This window comes from Gigantopelta aegis, chromosome 8, assembly GCF_016097555.1.
Source record: "Gigantopelta aegis isolate Gae_Host chromosome 8, Gae_host_genome, whole genome shotgun sequence".
In the NCBI taxonomy this organism is placed as follows: domain Eukaryota; kingdom Metazoa; phylum Mollusca; class Gastropoda; order Neomphalida; family Peltospiridae; genus Gigantopelta; species Gigantopelta aegis.
Genome location: NC_054706.1, coordinates 71,699,102 through 71,716,822, shown reverse-complemented (window position 1 = coordinate 71,716,822; position 17,721 = coordinate 71,699,102). Strand labels below are relative to the sequence as shown.

General features: G+C 34.8%; 1 protein-coding gene across 1 annotated transcript; it reads left to right on the top strand.

Moving 5' to 3' along the window:
• The first annotated feature begins 17 nt into the window (after positions 1-17).
• Positions 18-16,195, top strand: LOC121378917 (mitochondrial uncoupling protein 4-like). The gene is made up of 11 exons (XM_041507302.1): positions 18-152; positions 2,808-2,933; positions 4,200-4,262; positions 5,108-5,192; positions 5,747-5,869; positions 8,229-8,341; positions 9,656-9,740; positions 10,811-10,900; positions 14,695-14,797; positions 15,293-15,397; positions 15,940-16,195. Exons 1-10 carry the CDS (start codon positions 62-64, stop codon positions 15,362-15,364), a joined length of 951 nt encoding a protein of 316 aa, XP_041363236.1. The 5' UTR covers positions 18-61; the 3' UTR covers positions 15,365-15,397; positions 15,940-16,195.
• The last annotated feature ends 1,526 nt before the right edge of the window (positions 16,196-17,721 follow it).

The window sequence follows — 17,721 nt, the reverse complement described above, 5'->3', positions numbered from 1 at the left end:
GAACCAGTCGATTCGTATTACACATGTTTTTGTTGTTTTGGATGTCTTGTAAAAGTAAAAGATGAAGTCTTCTGTTTCTAGACAGGTGTCAAACGAATCGTTTGTGTTTAAGTACACACTTTCTTCCGTGGCAGCCTTGGTAGCAGAAACTGGTAATTATCGTTTGGCGTGACAATAATTTTATAGGCCTGAAAATCGAGAAATATTTACTTTTAGGAAGGAAAAAATGTTTTATTTAACAACATTTCTATAATTCTATTTACTGTTATATGCTATAATAATATGGCGTCGGATGTATGGTTAAAGAACACACATATAATGAGAGAGGAAATCTGCTGTCACCATGCAATGGGCTAGTCTTTCTGACTAGCAGCAAGAAATCTTTTATATGGTAACAGGTCGTTACGCCTTATTACTTAGCCCGAGTACTCTGACTGTAAGAGAGCTAGACGGACATTTGGACATAAATATGCTCTCATTACAGTCCGAGACCAAGCTATGTATTTTTTTGGCAATTCCCGACAACCAAAAAGTTGGCAAAAATTTCCGCTCTAATACCACAACAATCCTATGTTTGATGTCAAATACCTTTACATCGATCATTTTCGAGTTGATTGATTAAAAGAAATTCAGATATTAATCACTAATACACACACTACAGAAAGAAACCCGACAGCACCCACATTCAGCTAAGCTTTGGCAAACTCCGGACAGCAGAATTCTAAGTTCGCCGACCTATATCGTGATAGGATTGTTGTGGTATTAGAGCAGAAATCTTTGCCAACTTTTTGGTTGTTGGGAATTGCCAAAAAAATACATAGCTTGGTGCTGTAATGAGAGCGTATTTATGTCCAAATGTCCGTCTAGCTCTCTTACAGTCAGAGTACTCGGGCTACCTATTACTCACCCGAGTCTTTTTGAACAGGGTCGAATCGTACCTCTAACTGAGTCATTTGCCCCATGTTTCGATTTGCTCTAATTTTTATTTTGTCGTACATTTATTCATTATTTGTCCTATATCCATTGATTTTTAGATGTCACACATTGCTTGTTTATATTTACAGATAAAAATAATATTATAATTTTGTTTATTTCCAATATCATTTACTCAAGCCATATACATGAAATAAATACAGGCCTTAGATAATATACAGACAATGTATTCACATTAATAATTAATTTATGAACAGTCACACTGCATGCTACTGATGTGCTGTGGTTTCTTATTAAATATACTACATACCCAGCTGAGGTTAAAATGCTGAGTACGGTATGTTGATTTCGCCTAGCTTCAACTGACAGAAAGTAAACAGCTGATAAAGCATTAATATCCAAAGACAGAAAATTACCTAATATTTGGTAATGAATAAACAGAAGAAGAAAATACTTCAAAACTATAATAAATATATTTATTTTGTGGGGCGAAATTACTCGGTACGAATGAGATTTAGGGCGAACCAACCCTGGATGAATAGGACTAAGGGCGAAACAACTCGGACTCCTTTTATATGCACTATCCCACAGACTAGTTCAAACATAGTGCAGGGCGCAGTTGCTTGCCTTTATTTAGCAAATTTTTTTATGTTGTTGGAAGATTTATTTTGTTAATATTAATAATGATGCAAGTACTTCAATCAGGATTAAGTGAGTAAATGGTAGGTTATACATTTTTGGTTTGTGTGTCCATTTGTTGCACTATTTCGGTTGTTTAGTGAGAGAGAAGAGGGTGTAGTGGTCTTACACTTACCCATTGTGTCGTTAAAACTCGTTTAGGGTGGGATCCGGTACAGGCTATGAACCCAGTACCTACCAGCTTTATATGTGATGGCTTAACGATGACACCACTGAGGCTGGTGCACCACAGTAAATCGCACCCAAGTGATATGCTCCAAACATGTATGTCGTCCTCCAAGAAAGGAGGTAGGATATCTACATGTAGCTCAGTCAGTTGAGCTCTTACATGATCGAATCACCTCAGTGGACCCATTTTCTAATGGGTTTTATCCCATCTCAACCCATGACGGGTATATATGTTTCAAACCCCATGGTATGTGCTGTCATGTCTCGGAAGTGCATATAAAAGGAATGCTGGCCAGCTTGCCCCCTACCAACTCAACCCAGCTGTGGGTCATCTCGCCCAAAAAGTTTACCAACTTGTACCAGTGTTTGGTAAATTTTCCCCAGTGTTTGGTCAACTCACCCCAATTTCAACAGTACCATCTGTAAATAATTTTGACAGTATTAAAAATAGATGTCTACAACTTTGGTGTGTCATTTTATTTATTAATATTACTGTGAAACTCTGCTATTACGACCACTTATGTGTCTTTATTAAAACTGGTCTTAATTTTGAGGAAGTCCTAATGTTGGATAAACAATAATCAATGTACAGTTTCATGGGGTATCTTATATAATTATTCTCACGGTTTGTTGTGACCATTGGCATTTACATACTTAAGGTACATTGTATATTGCAATGAATTGTGAAGCTTCCTTTAAAAACTTTGTCTGTGAGTCTGTACCCATCATTATTTCCTTAATTAGTGTACAATAGAGACTGAAAGTAGTCTCAACAGAATGGAGCTGGGCAAGTTCACTTGTTGCTAATGGAAAAATGTAGTGGGTTTTTCTCTAAGAATTGTAAAATATATGACATGTCACCAAGTCCAATATCCGATGATTAATAAATCATTAAACAAAACAAATTTAATATTGCTCCAAGAAGATGAGTAATAATGACCGACTTTTTCATTGACCTAAATCCAGCAAACTTGTTTACAGTGTTATTTAATTTTCTTCTTTTTCAGTGACGTACCCACTTGATCTCACTAAAACACGAATGCAGATACAGGGTGAGATAGACCTGCATTCAAAAGCAGATACCAGGGTACACTTGGTTCACAGGGGCATGGTACACACTGCAGTAGGAATTGGTAAGCATCATATATGATTGTATATGTACAGGGCTTCTAGATTATGGTAGCCATGGCTAGTAAATAACTACTATTGCCATTCCCGACGGCTAATGATATTTTTTTTGGGTCAAATGTTGCAGTTAAGTCTATTTTGTAAATACAAATATCCTGTCTCCACCCCAACTTGCCAATGTTAGTGTTTTTAAGCTCTGTCTCTCTTTTTAGATGACATATCTGATTATTACAATTATTTAGTAAAATTGTATTAACTTAAAGTAAAGTAGGGTTAGTGAATTTTTAATTGTGACTAGTAAATTGTATAAATACTGATCCCATGGTTAGTGGATTTTATAAAAATGATAGAAGGTCTGATGCACATTGGATAAAACTAGTAACCTGAATAAAACAACCCTGAAGCTTTATGATCCATATGAGTATTCATTATTAACAACCTTGATTAACCAAACAATGCTTTACCTTTAAACTTAAAGAGTGAATGACTTTTTATAACTTTAGTTCCAGGTTTACAAAACCAGTGAGTTCATTAGTAGATGGCAGGCAACAATTATATCTATAAATTACATCTACCGTATTAAAAAAAAACCCTTTTAAATCATTAAATTATCAGAACATTTTGTCCAAAAAAAAAAAAAAAAAAAAAAAAATCTGCATTCCTTTGGAAAGGTTCCGAATTTTACACTCAGTTTGAATCATAATGTTTTTTTTTATCATAACCAGCAATTGGATCTGGGATGGAGGGGTGTGGTGAATAAGAGGTGGGCAGAATTTGGAATGGATAATTAATAGAAAGCCAAACAAAATCTGTGTTGTCTCGAGAACAAATTAAAGGCCAAATATAATTTAACTTCTCTGCATCAAAAGCATGATTTTTTTTTTTTTTTTTTACATATTTCGTAATTTGCGTTTGACTTTTCTGGTCAGAACAATTTTCCATGGAACAGTTAATGATCAAATTTCAGAGTTTGCTACAAAATTCTAAAATAGTTATAAGCAAAAGCCGTGGCACAAATTTGTACTTTTTATATTTTATCAGCAGCTATTCTAGACTAAAGTTTTATCTCTTCACAGATATAAGAAATGCTTTTAACCAATTTTACTTCACCTTTAACACCAGCATCGCTGAACGGTGATGCACATTGTGAGAGCTAGCTTATGTACATGTGCAGGTAGGTGCTGGGGTGTTATTAAAGAAATCATAGTAGTGGGTGTGGATAAAATATTTAAATATTGATTTACAGAGGAATTTATTTTGTTTGCTTTCAGTGAAAGAAGAAGGTATGTTAAAGCTATGGCAGGGAGTAACACCAGCTCTCTATCGACACATGGGTGAGAATTTGGCCATTGTATTATTGATATTACAGGTCTCTGAAATTATAATCAGAACGTCTAGTTTTATCAACTAATTTTTTTTTATTTAAGGCATTATTTAGCCTACATTAGATTGAAAACTTCAATTGTGTATATAAATGTTCAGTTTTCTGAGGCCTGTTTTATAATAGGTAAAAGTTGTTCTTGGTGTTAAGTAATTGATGTATTATATACATTTTAAAGTGGTCAGATACAATTAATATATCTAGGGTTAATGCACATAAAGCAGGGCTAGCTCTGGGTGAGCAAAACATTTTACCAAATTATCTTTAAAAAATGCAAAACCCAGTTATTTTCCAACAAAACCCAGTTATTTCCTACAAAACCCAGTTATTTTCCAACAAAACCCAGTTATTTTCCAACAAAACATCAATTATTACTTGAAATGTTTTTGCCAATTATTCCTAAAATTAGCAATTAGTGAATTTGGTGATTAGCAGAGCTAGCCCTGTAAAGATATAATTATTAGCAGCTAGAATCAAACTCAACTTTAATTTGGTGAATATATTTTGAAATAAATTTGCAAAGAAACTAAAAGTGCTGTATTAGATGTATTACAAACTCTTTCACCTTTTATTCATTGACTTTTCCCCTTTGCTACCAGTCACTGTATCCTGAAAACACAGTTATCTCCCTTCACCTAATAACATAATGGATGTTTTTCAGTTTTAAATTCTTTTGTTGGTGCCCAGAGCAGTATATGTTGTCTGTAATAACATGTGATTGGCTTTTTGCATGATTTAATTCTTCATTAAATTTTGTTTTATGTCTTGTGATGTTTAACGATGTCATTTTTCTTTCAGTATACACTGGGTGTAGAATGACCTGTTATGAATTTATACGAGATAAAATCCTTGGGCGGAACATAGACGGGACTACTTCTGTTTGGTATGAGATATAGAGCCTCTTTTAAAATTCAGTTTGCTAAACTGTAACTCAGTTTTTATGGTTTATGAAAAGAAAGAAAACAAACATTGGAAATTATATCTGAAATAAGACCATGGGTGGAGGAACGATTTTTTGTTTTAATATTGTATCATAACATTTTTATTTACTGCAGTGTCAACTTAAGAATGATTGTAACAAAATAAAGAAAACACTTAATACAAGATGAAGATTGTTATTTAAAGTATAAAATATGGAAAATCACTTCAGTGTGCTAAAACTTAAACTTAATTGATGTCGGGGCCCATCTTTTTTCATGTCTATGAATACTGCTAAGAAAACTACAGTAGTCAGAGCTAACTGATCTTGATTTCTGACTGACAACAAACTTGAAATTAAGAAAATACTAAGGGTATTAGTACGGGTAAAGTAAATCGTAATACATATTAGTTACTCTTTGAACCATAATACATTGATATACCGATAATACTGCACATTCCTTTATAGATGCTTTACTGTGTGTTATTTTTATACTGGACTTGTTGTTTTATTACCAGGAAGGCATCTCTAGGTGGGGTATTAGCTGGAGCAATAGGGCAGTTGGTAGCCAGCCCGACAGACCTGGTCAAAGTTCACATGCAGATGGAAGGGAGACGCAGGCTGGAGGGCAAACCCTCGAGGTATTACCTCCCTTCGGCCAGTATGTCTTTTGGTTTTTTTAAATGTCTTCATTTAGACGATTAAATTTTAATTTATTTTTTCTTTGAAAGCTCATTGCTTATCTTGCTATCTACAAGTTTATTGAGTAACGTTTGGATTTATGCAAAAAAATATTGTTTTTAGTATGTGGTTTACTAGCACATTATTTCATTAGAACTGAGACTTATGCAAACCTGTGATGTGAGTGAAGGTGTTTAACAATTAAAGTCAGCAAGATGGATCATTTGACAGAAAAATATTTGCTATTTGCACAGAATATAAGTCGGATTTAAGGTTATGAACTTGGAGGAAATATAGTTTGGAAAATCTAGCCACTCATTCAGTGTACTTATTTAAACAAAAATATAGTCTCTTCATACTTTGTAACAGTGTGCTTTTTATGCCTCTATTGGAAAGGATTTTTTCATTTAATACTAATATTTGCTTTGTTCTGTATACTTGCAATTTAGAATTAGATGGCAAATAACTATAAATATGTTCATAAGTCTAAAAATCATTAACTCAAATATATCAGTTCATTTTATGACACATACCATTATATGGCAGTTATTTACAAAAATAGTCATGAAAAAAACATCTAGTATCTAAGATTCTTTGCAGATTCTTAGGTAGCTTACATATTTCTTTTTTTTATGGTGTAATTTATGACTGACAAGTAAAAGAAACATCATTCACACTTACTGTCAACACATATATATGTGTGATAACACTTTAAAGTCATATAACTGGCTGCTCCTAGGAGATGACCAGGTTGCTACTGTCATACCACCCAATAAAAAAAGCACAGTCAAAATCAATTACTCTGTGATGTACACGAGAACCTGAAACTGAAACTGATTACTCTGTGGTGTGGAAGTCAACTACAAGCAGAAGGGCTACAAATAAGTTTTAGTTAGAAAAGGCATTTAAATTTATTTTTTAAGATGTGTAAGAAATTGAACACTATTAGATTCCATTGATATTGAAACTCATTTAAAAAAAAACTTATCCATCTCGCTTTTGCTCCTTAGATACATTTTAAAACAACTTGTAACATAAAATGGTATCTAACAGCCACTCATGTAGTATTCTCTCTATATAGTCATGCTTGTGAATATGTAATTTATTCCTCATAATCAGCTATTGCTGAGTGTATTCCAGACACAGTGAAACCCCTCAAGACCGGACCCTCTCTAAACTGGAATTCTCTCAAAACTGGACATTTTCCATGGTCCTGTGATTTATGCATCTTTTAACACCAAAGGTTACCCCTCTAAACCGGAAACCTCTCTAAACTGAACACCGGACGAATAATTGAGTCCCAAACTCTTTATTCAGTACAATTTGTACCTCTGAAAATCAGACTATTATGAATTATTTTATGGCATCACTAATTGTATTGTTTATTGTCACTTCACTGTCTTTAGCAGAACTACCTGACTGCAAACGTAGCTAGTGCAATATGCATATGCTCAGGTTGGGCATTAATTGTGTAATCACTGTTACTGGTATGGTTAAGAAATAACAATTAAGCAATTAATGATCAAGTGGCAGCTTTGACATTCTTCACAAACATGTTTATAGTTTGCTTCAAGGATCAACATAACAACAATGCATTTCATTCACTGTCTTCCTTTGATTTTGTTCCAAAACTGTTTATTTAGCAAAATAAAGAGTAGGAAAAGTAATGTTGTCTTTGCGGTGTCAAAAAGATGTCAGTAGCATTTCATTACCAATCGATTTTCAACATGGAACGTCTAGCTAAATATCACCATATTGAACTATCACTCGACGATAAACTTACAATCATTAAGAGTTTTAAAAGTATAAGCAAACGTTAAAATATCTTAAGTCAAAGTTTCATTATTGGTGTATTATTTGTTGAGTACATCTTCAATATATATATATTATATTATATAAGGCCAAAAATATGAATAGGACACCAGTGGAAACAAACAACAGAGCACAACAAAAGCTTTTGTATCAATAAAAAATCCCCCTGAAAAGTGGACACTACTGAAAACTTAGACAAAAAAACTTGGTCCCATGAATGTCCGGTTTAGAGGGGTTTCAGTGTATATCTAGAAGTATCTAATATTTAACTCTGATAAAAACAATCGCCAGCTTTATCGCAAGCCTTATTTAAAACATTACAGTAGGAGTCTCATAAGGATACTAATTTTTAAACGAATTTCTCAAACTGATTCTCATTTTCTAACATTTGCTTCCAAATTAAAATCCAAGATGCAAACATTGTTTTCCAGTTCACAAAATTAATTTCGAGCCTTGGTCTGAATATTGTAAATTTGTTCTACATCAGTATTATACATTGTGTTTCAGAGTGAACAATATAGGACAAGCGTTCAGAAATATAATCTTGGAGGGAGGAGTGAGAGGGCTGTGGCGGGGGTGGGTGCCTAACGTCCAGCGTGCAGCCCTGGTCAACATGGGAGGTAATTCCAACAAACATTCTTTTTCTTTCCCCAAACCCCCCCTGTTATTTATTGATAATAGCAAGGGTGATCAGAACATTTCGCCAAATTATTGCAAAAATGCAAAATCTATAGATAATTTCCAACAAAATATCAATTATTACACACGTTTTCTCTCAAATTAAAATAAAATTATCCAGTAGTTTTTAAAATTTGCAATTGGCGAATTTGGTGAGTGGCAGAGCTAGTGCCGAATCTGATAGTGATTTATGGTCATACATCTAACCTAACTGGGCAATGTTGCTCAACACAGTGCAGCCCCACTGTTGTGTTCTTATCAGATATTGTACTGATGCAAGTAAAGAAAATACCACTGGACAGAGCTGTTATTAGAATTTGAATTTTAACTATCGGCAACTCTGGCAATTGAAAATAAAATGCTCGGAAAAATCTACACAGCATTTCCACTGCAGTTTTGCAGTTAATTTGTAATTTACAAAAATAAATTAAAAAATTAAAAAATGACATACAAAAATGAACGGTCCGCTACAGAATAAATGCAGCAGAAAATAGAAAAACCTGCAGCAAATTTCACAGTATTACCGATAGCCATGGTTAATTGCTATGGTTGTAGTACTGATTACTGTTGTGATGAAGCGTACAAGTTTCTTTACCATTTAATAGTGTACAAGTAAAATGGTCTAACATGTCAGTATGGTGAACACTGAATATATGTATGATGTAGAACACACTTATTATTGAAGCGTTAACATTTAATACAGTGTACAAGTAAAGTGTCAAACATGTCAGTATGGTGAACACTGAATATATGTATGATGTAGAACACACTTATTATTGAAGCGTTAACATTTAATACAGTGTACAAGTAAAGTGTCAAACATGTCAGTATGGTGAACACTGAATATATGTATGATGTAGAACACACTTATTATTGAAGCGTTAACATTTAATACAGTGTACAAGTAAAGTGTCAAACATGTCAGTATGGTGAACACTGAATATATGTATGATGTAGAACACACTTATTATTGAAGCGTTAACATTTAATACAGTGTACAAGTAAAGTGTCAAACATGTCAGTATGGTGAACACTGAATATATGTATGATGTAGAACACACTTATTATTGAAGCGTTAACATTTAATACAGTGTACGAGTAAAGTGTCAAACATGTCAGTATGGTGAACACTGAATATATGTATGATGTAGAACACACTTATTATTGAAGCGTTAACATTTAGATTTAATGTTTTTGTTTTGTTTTTTTATGAGTAAGATTAATGGTATTATCAGCATGTTAATATTTTATTTCAGATCTAGCAACGTACGACACAGTGAAACACAAGATATTAGCACACACAAATTTAAAAGATAACTACGTTACCCATATGCTTTCAAGGTGAGGTCTACAGGGTGTTTTTTTCTGTGATAATATTATTAATACTAAAATATACGGATCCTGTTTACATGTTTAACTGTTTTAAGTCATCTGCTATGAATGTTTGTGAGAGAATCGAGTTGATAAAGAAGTCTTAAGAAAAGATGACTTCATTACTTTATTGTTTATTTACCAGTGGGTCAGCCCACAGTTGAAGTGTTCACTTGATGCATGGTCGGTCTGGGATCAATCCCCGTCAGTGGGCCCATTGGGCTATTTCTCACTCCAGCCAGTACACCACGACTGGTACATCAAAGGTCGTGGTATGTGCTATCCTGTCTATGGGATGGTGCATATAAAAGATCCCTTGCTACTAATGGAAACATAATGGGTTTTCTCTCTAATACTATATGACAACATTACCAAATGCTTGACATCCAATAGCCAATGATTAATAAAGCAATGTTCTCTAGTGGTGTCATTAAACAAAACAAATTTTCATTAGTTTATTGTGGATATTGACAGTATAGAAACAGCTAATACGAACCAGTCAGAAACAAGGTTTCAAGTGCATGTAACAGGATTTCTAACTAAATCAAATTAGATTGTAAAAATGTCAACATCTCGATTGAAAACATTTACTCTTTGAAATTTTATATTTGAAGAATGTACATTTATGTTAAGTAGGCTTCAAAACACTACTGCCTGCTACTTAGTAATCACATCCCTGCTTCTGGAAATCAGATATGTATTTGTGTTGTGTTGTTTTGTATGTGTGTGTGTGCGTGCACGCACGGGTGTGTGTGTGTGTGTTCTCTGTTTTCAATACTACTAATACAACTCCTCAAAACTGATCCCTCAATAAACTAGAATTCCCTCAACACCAGACATTCTTCACAGTCCTTTTAAAAATTTAGTACATAACAGAACCTCTCTAAACTAGATACCCTTGAAACTAGAATTTTTACGTTGTCCGGTTTTGAGAGGTTACACTGCAGTGTTATTATTTTAAAATATATGCTATTTTAATGTTTAAATTCTAAAGTATGTTTTGAGATGTTTGACGTCAGTTTAATGTTTGATTAATTCAGTGCTTGTTCGGGTGTGGTTGCTGCGTCATTAGGGACTCCAGCTGATGTCATCAAGACGAGAATAATGAATCAACCGACAGCAAACGGAAAGTAGGATTCTCCTATTTCTGTTCAGAGAATCATCTTTACCAATTGTAGTTAGTTATTAATTGGTGTTGGTTACGCTGTTACTGTGGGGCTGGAATATACTGGGTTTAGTATTAGTGGTGTTGCAATTATCAATGATGACTGTCTGTAACAAAACCCAGCCTTCATCATGAGCAAGATCAAGGTGAGCTTAGTAATCATATACATCAGGGCTTCTAGATTATGGTAGCCCCACTCCCATGGCTAATGGTATTCAATGTTGGGCTAGTAAATAACTACTATTGCCATGCCCGATGGCTAGTGAAAAATAGTTGTCAAATGTTGCAGTTAAGTCTATTTTGTAATAGAACTCCCAATGTTAATGGGTTTTTTTATCTCCCTCTTTAGGTGACATCTGATTAATACTATAATTTAGTAAAATTGTATACTACTCAAAAGAATTTAAGGGTCAAAAATTTATAACCAAATAAGTTTCAGAGTGTATTAGATTGATGATGTAAACTACACCAAAAATTTAATTTATTGTTCCATATTTACAAAAAACCACAAATAAACGTCACTGTATACAAGAAAGTCACATGACATGCTGTCAAAGTTGAAGGTTGTCAAACATGGATTTTACACATTAGAACATTCGTTTAATAGTGTGTGAATTCACCCCTGGCGCGAATACACTCGACACATCGTTGCCTCATGCTGTTGATCAGACGTCTGAAGAACTCTTGGGGAATGGCCTGCCACTCTGCCACAAGAAGTTGACCCAGATCATGAAGGTTGGCCGGAGGGGCATGGTTATCCCGAACTCTCCTGCCTAATTCGTCCCAAGCGTGCTCTATTGGGGCCAAGTCAGGCGAATATGCTGGCCAATCCATCCTGGCGATACCTTGTTGTCTGAGAAAGTCCGTTACCACCCTGGCGCGGTGGGGTCTGGCATTGTCATCCTGCAGAACTGCCCCGCCGCCAATCTGCTGAAGGCCTGGGAGAACCAACGGCTGGATAATCTCATTCAGATAGCGGATTCCATTCAGATTGCCATCCACCACATAGAGGGGGGTCCTGTGGTGGATAGAGATGCCGCCCCACACCATGACGCTGCCACCACCGAACCGGTGACGTTGTCTAACGTTAACGTCAGCGAAGCACTCCCCAGGACGTCTGTAGACACGAACCCGACCGTCGTTGAACTGGAGACTAAACCTGGACTCATCAGTGAACATTACTCAACCCCACTGAATACGTTGCCACCGCAGATGAAGTGTGCACCAGTGACATCTGGCCGTTCTGTGACGTGGTAGGAGTGGTGGTCGAACAGCCTGGCGACAGCAGCGTAGATTATTGGCTCTCAGACGATTGCGTATGGTTTGATCAGACACTCGAGTTCCAGTCGCAGTCCGCAGATTGTCACGTAATCGGCGTGCAGTGGTTGTGCGTTGACGTAGAGCCATATTGGTGATGTAGCGGTCCTCTATTTCTAGTGCTTCGGGGTCTTCCCGAACGTGGACAATTTCGAACAGAATTCGTTGCTTGGTACTGTTGCCACAGTCGGCCAACGACACTCTGACTGACACCAAGTCTCAGAGCAACATTTCTTTGCGTATTGCCATCCTGAAGCCAAGCAATAGCCCTTCCTCGATCTTCGATAGTCAGTTGACGTCGTACCATTGTCGAATTTGGAGTGTGCACCGTACACGAACGCAAGCTCCAATTATACGGAAATTCAGCATTGGGAACATGGAATACACATGCAAAGCGTGCAAATGAAGCGCTTTGTGAAAAAGCAAGTTATGGGCACTTAGCAGACCTTTCGCTTTCGCCCTAATTTACGTGCAAATGTAAGCATGTTTTCGCCATTAGAACTAGTCGACAGTGTCAATGACAGTGGATTTTAATTCATTTATGTGTTGCTTAGACCCACTTTCGTCAAAATGGAACAATACCATGCGTGACATTATGGTCTAGCTAATATAATTGACATTCAGAAAATAATGTCCAAAATATCGTCTGACCCTTAAATTCTTTTGAGTAGTATATTAACTTAAAGTAAAGTGGGGCTAGTGAATTTTAAATCGTGGCTAGTGAATTTTAAATCATGGCTAGTAAATTTTTAAAATCACATCCCTAGGCTAGTGGATTTTATAAAATATTCTAGAAGCCCTGTACAGTTTTAAAAAATATTTCACGTCTATATCATGTTGTAAATGTGTGGGTGTAAGCATTTTGTTCATCCTTTAATAATTTAAACAAAATAATATCCTTTCTGCCTATATTTTAGTAAGACTGGAATTACTATTTAGTGATTAAGACTATAAAGAAACATGTTTTAAATATGTATTTCAGAATATTTGTAACCTTTATATCTTTTGCAAGCAGAAAGTAAGTTGTTTTATATTGTTTATTTAATTTTCAGAAATGGAAGTATTTTTGTATTAATTACTTAAAACAATATTATGTGTGAATTCCTGTTGGGAATTTGGCTGGCTTTTCACATAGATGTTCACAATAATTAACAGTAATATAATCGAAAATTACTGAATTTTGGGTATCCTAGCAGTGTGATGATCAGGTATGACATTTGTAATCCACTGTTGTCGAAAATGTTTACCAATGTCTTGTACAGTTTATTATTTCTTGTTCCAATCAGTGCACCACAACTGGTATATCAAAGGCTGTGGTATGTGCTATCCTGTCTATGGGATGGTGAATATAAAAGATCCCTTGCAACTAATGAAAAAATATAGCAGGTTTCCTCTCCATGTTAAAATTACCAAATGTTTGACATCCAATAGCCGTTGATTAAAAACTCAATGTGCTCTATTGGTGCTGTTAAACAAAACAGTTTAGGTTTTTTACAGTTTATAGGATGAAATGTATGTCAAGTCTGGTAGGGCGAGGGTTTGTTTTTTGACAGTTTATAGGATGAAATGTATGTCAAGTCTGGTAGGGCGAGGGTTTGTTTTTTGACAGTTTATAGGATGAAATGTATGTCAAGTCTGGTAGGGCGAGGGTTTGTTTTTTTACAGTTTATAGGATGAAATATATGTCAAGTCTGATAGGGCGAGGGTTTGTTTTTTGACAGTTTATAGGATGAAATGTATGTCAAGTCTGGTAGGGCGAGGGTTTGTTTTTTGACAGTTTATAGGATGAAATATATGTCAAGTCTGATAGGGCGAGGGTTTGTTTTTTGACAGTTTATAGGATGAAATGTATGTCAAGTCTGGTAGGGTGAGGGTTTGTTTTTTTACAGTTTATAGGATGAAATATATGTCAAGTCTGATAGGGCGAGGGTTTGTTTTCTTGTGTACATAAAGAGAACAGGACCCATGCTTATAAAACGTTTGAGTCTAGACTCAAATATGCAATGACATCACATGCATACAATTTGTATAGCATTGTCGTGATGTTAGATTCTTCAGTGTCGACTCTTAACAGTTTTATAAGCACCAGGCCAGATATTGAGTAGCTATTGAATGGGTTAAAAGTATTGAGTAGCTATTGAATGGCTTAAAAGTATTGAGTAGCTATTGAATGGCTTAAAAGTATTGAATAGCTATTGAATGGGTTAAAAGTTTTGAATAGCTATTGAATGGCTTAAAAGTATTGAATAGCTATTGAATGGCTTAAAAGTATTGAGTAGCTATTGAATGGCTTAAAAGTATTGAGTAGCTATTGAATGGGTTAAAAGTATTGAATAGCTATTGAATGGGTTAAAAGTATTGAATAGCTATTGAATGGCTTAAAAGTATTGACAACTAATTCCATAATGGATAATGTGTAGCTGCTGTAACTATTTATTTCAGAGGACTGCTTTACAAGGGCTCTATAGACTGTTTGATAAAAACTGTCAGCAATGAAGGATTCATGGCTCTCTACAAAGGATTTCTTCCAATTTGGGCAAGAATGGTAAGTACTTCACAGTCTTAACTCTTTCTTCCATCTGTATAACATATTTACTTTTCTCTTTCAACAATGGTGGTGATTCATTTTAAAACATAAAACACAAACATGTATTAGCTTTTTGTAAATGAATATAGATTTTTAAAAGTGTTTTCCTCAGCAACATTTTGCAGTTTTCTTTTACGAGTCATCACCAAAGTCTCTTACAAATTGATATTGTAGTTGCATGAATTTGCTATAATACGAAAGCTTACAAAATAGATATCCAAAGTGCGTTAAAGTTTTTGTTTTTTTAACAACACCACTAAAGCACATTGATTTATTAATCATCAGCTAGTGTATGTTAAACATTTGATAATTTTGACAAATAGTCTTAGAGAAAAAAAACCTACTTCATTTTTCCCATTAGATCTTTTATATGCACCATCCCACAGACAGGATCGTACACACCATGGCCAGTAACATAATAATGTTTTAAAAGTTCAGTCTCATTGTTTGCAGGCTCCATGGTCAACAGTGTTTTGGGTGACGTATGAACAAGTGAGAAAAATGACTGGCACCACGTCATTTTAAGCACAGTGTGATGACAGCAGTACCTGTGATAAGGTAGTTTGGTCTTTTTTAAAGCCACACCATCAGCCATTCACTTTTCTTCCCATCAAATGAAATTCCATTGCCAGTAATGTTAACATTTCAGGGCTGCACAGATTGTGTGAACGATCATTTCATTTGGGTGCAGGTCACGTGGAACTGTTTGCATTATCTATTTTCTGTTCACGCAAAATTTGTACAGTGCTAAATGATATTTTTTTCATCAGTAATTAAAAAGCATACAGTAAAACAACTAAATTAATAATAATCTTTATGCATTAAATAATTTTGTAAAAGAAAAAGGGTTAAGTGCTGCATTTTAAAAATAAAACTGCTTATAAATAAAACAGATATAAGCAGTGTATAAGTTAACTTAGACAACATGTGTTAGGTGTGACATCTACCATTTATTCTGCATTCAAGAAAATGATTTAAAGAATGGTTTTTTATTTGAAAAACTCATTATTGCATCAGACATGTAAACAAAAAAATTATATACTGTACAATTATGTTCAAAATATTTTTTAAATAATGTTTTTTTGTTTTGTTGATTTCAGAGTAGACAGCAGTTAATGAGACAGGTTAACTTTCTGCCTTGTGTTCAAATGGCCGGGTGTTCTTCATACTATGCAGTGGATTTTATTGTCTCCTACTGGTCCAACCGGAGGAGACTATTGTCCGTCTGCCTGACTGTCTTTCTGTCTGTCAGTTTGTGTATAGTTTTATCATGTACTGTTTGATTGAAACATATTTTATTGCTTTTTAAAGAACAAATGGATTAGGCACAAGTTACACAACTTACTAGGCCTTCTCCAAAATACATAACATATTACGACAGTAATATATTTCTGCAATTTAAATATGAACAGAAATAAATATTATTGAAAAAAGAAAGAATAAAGGAAACAGTACTGTTGAAGATCAAGTTTGACTTTCATGGTGATTTACCAATTTGTCACAGAGTTATGCCCCTTGAATTTAGGAGATATGAAAGCTGTTGGGCCCAGTAAGGGACATGTATTGCTTCAGTGGTACTCTCAGAATGCTTGTTAATATAACAATGATTATCGAATGTAACAGTGTGTTAGGTGTGTGTTTGTTTTCACCTGTATGTTCTGCTTCATTCATGATATTTTACCTGGCAGCCAGCTGCAGAATGGTTTTCTGTTGTTTTCTTAGAGAATCGTGTTTTATTGTCAACCTATTTTTTACATTTTATGTATATATAATACATATGTAGTGGGACAGATGGAATGTCCTGATATACACAGGGTCAGAAAAGACAGACGTCAGCCATGTTATTTTTATTAAGCCAGTTTGCACAGAAATCCAGACTATACAGCTTGAACAGAGTCCATTTTATGTTTATGTTCTGCAAAATCTTGTTAACAAATCCACCGTAAGATGTATACTGTCTTCCGATTGGTTCATTGAATGAATGATTAAATGTTTAACGTGGCTATTGGGTGGCTAACAAAGTCATGGATATGAAACAATGGCACATACCATAAACCCTTGAATAGACGCCTAGACTTCTATTGTTTTCATGAAGCTCAGAGACCTGGCCTCTATTCAAGGCAGGGTTGTACTTTTTTTTTAAAACATAGCCTTGTTGTAAGATCATTTTCTAATGTAGGCTTGCAAATGTTTATGTACCTCCCTGAGGAATGAACATATTTTTCCTTTCCTGTTGTTCTCACCATGTTGTTATAACCGTTTGATGGTCAGGTAACAGAAGTGACGAGTATAACTTGGTCATTAACCCTACAAGTTGCAATAACAAAAACAAGCGTTTGTGTGAGGCAGGTGTCTATTCAGGCCAACACTCTGAGAGATGGCCTTTTATTCGAGGCAGGCTTCTATTCGAGGCAGGCTTCTATGCAGGGATTTATGGTAGGTTCAGACAGCTACAGATTACATTCGGCTTTTGATGTCTGGACAAAATGAAGAGTTATAATAATACCACTAGAAATAAAATAAGACCATGCTTAAATGATAATTTTTTTAATAATCTATATATACATATATAAAATTACATGGTTTGAAGTTCAAAACAGATGGCTCCTAATAGCCATGTTTTGATTGGTCAAGAATGTGTATTCACATTTTAAATGGCCCCCTTCTTAATGTAATCGCAATTTAGCATGGAATAGATTACCATTAAAAATGGTTTAGGAACTATTATATAAACCTATCTAAATTATGACTAGGCACACCGTAGGCTTTGAATTTTCTTGCACTATTAGTGAACAATATTTTGATGAGATTAGTGATTTCAACAATCTCTGGACTTATTATATTTATTTACTTATTATTATGGGTTTTTTCAAGATTGCTTC

Excerpts from the sequence above, each read along its gene's own strand:
- LOC121378917 (XM_041507302.1), top strand. The coding sequence starts at position 62 with ATGAAGTCTTCTGTTTCTAGACAGGTGTCAAACGAATCGTTTGTGTTT. Across the intron at positions 153-2,807 it reads AGCCTTGGTAGCAGAAACTG|TGACGTACCCACTTGATCTC; the intron begins GTAATTATCGTT and ends CTTCTTTTTCAG. Across the intron at positions 5,870-8,228 it reads CTGGAGGGCAAACCCTCGAG|AGTGAACAATATAGGACAAG; the intron begins GTATTACCTCCC and ends ATTGTGTTTCAG.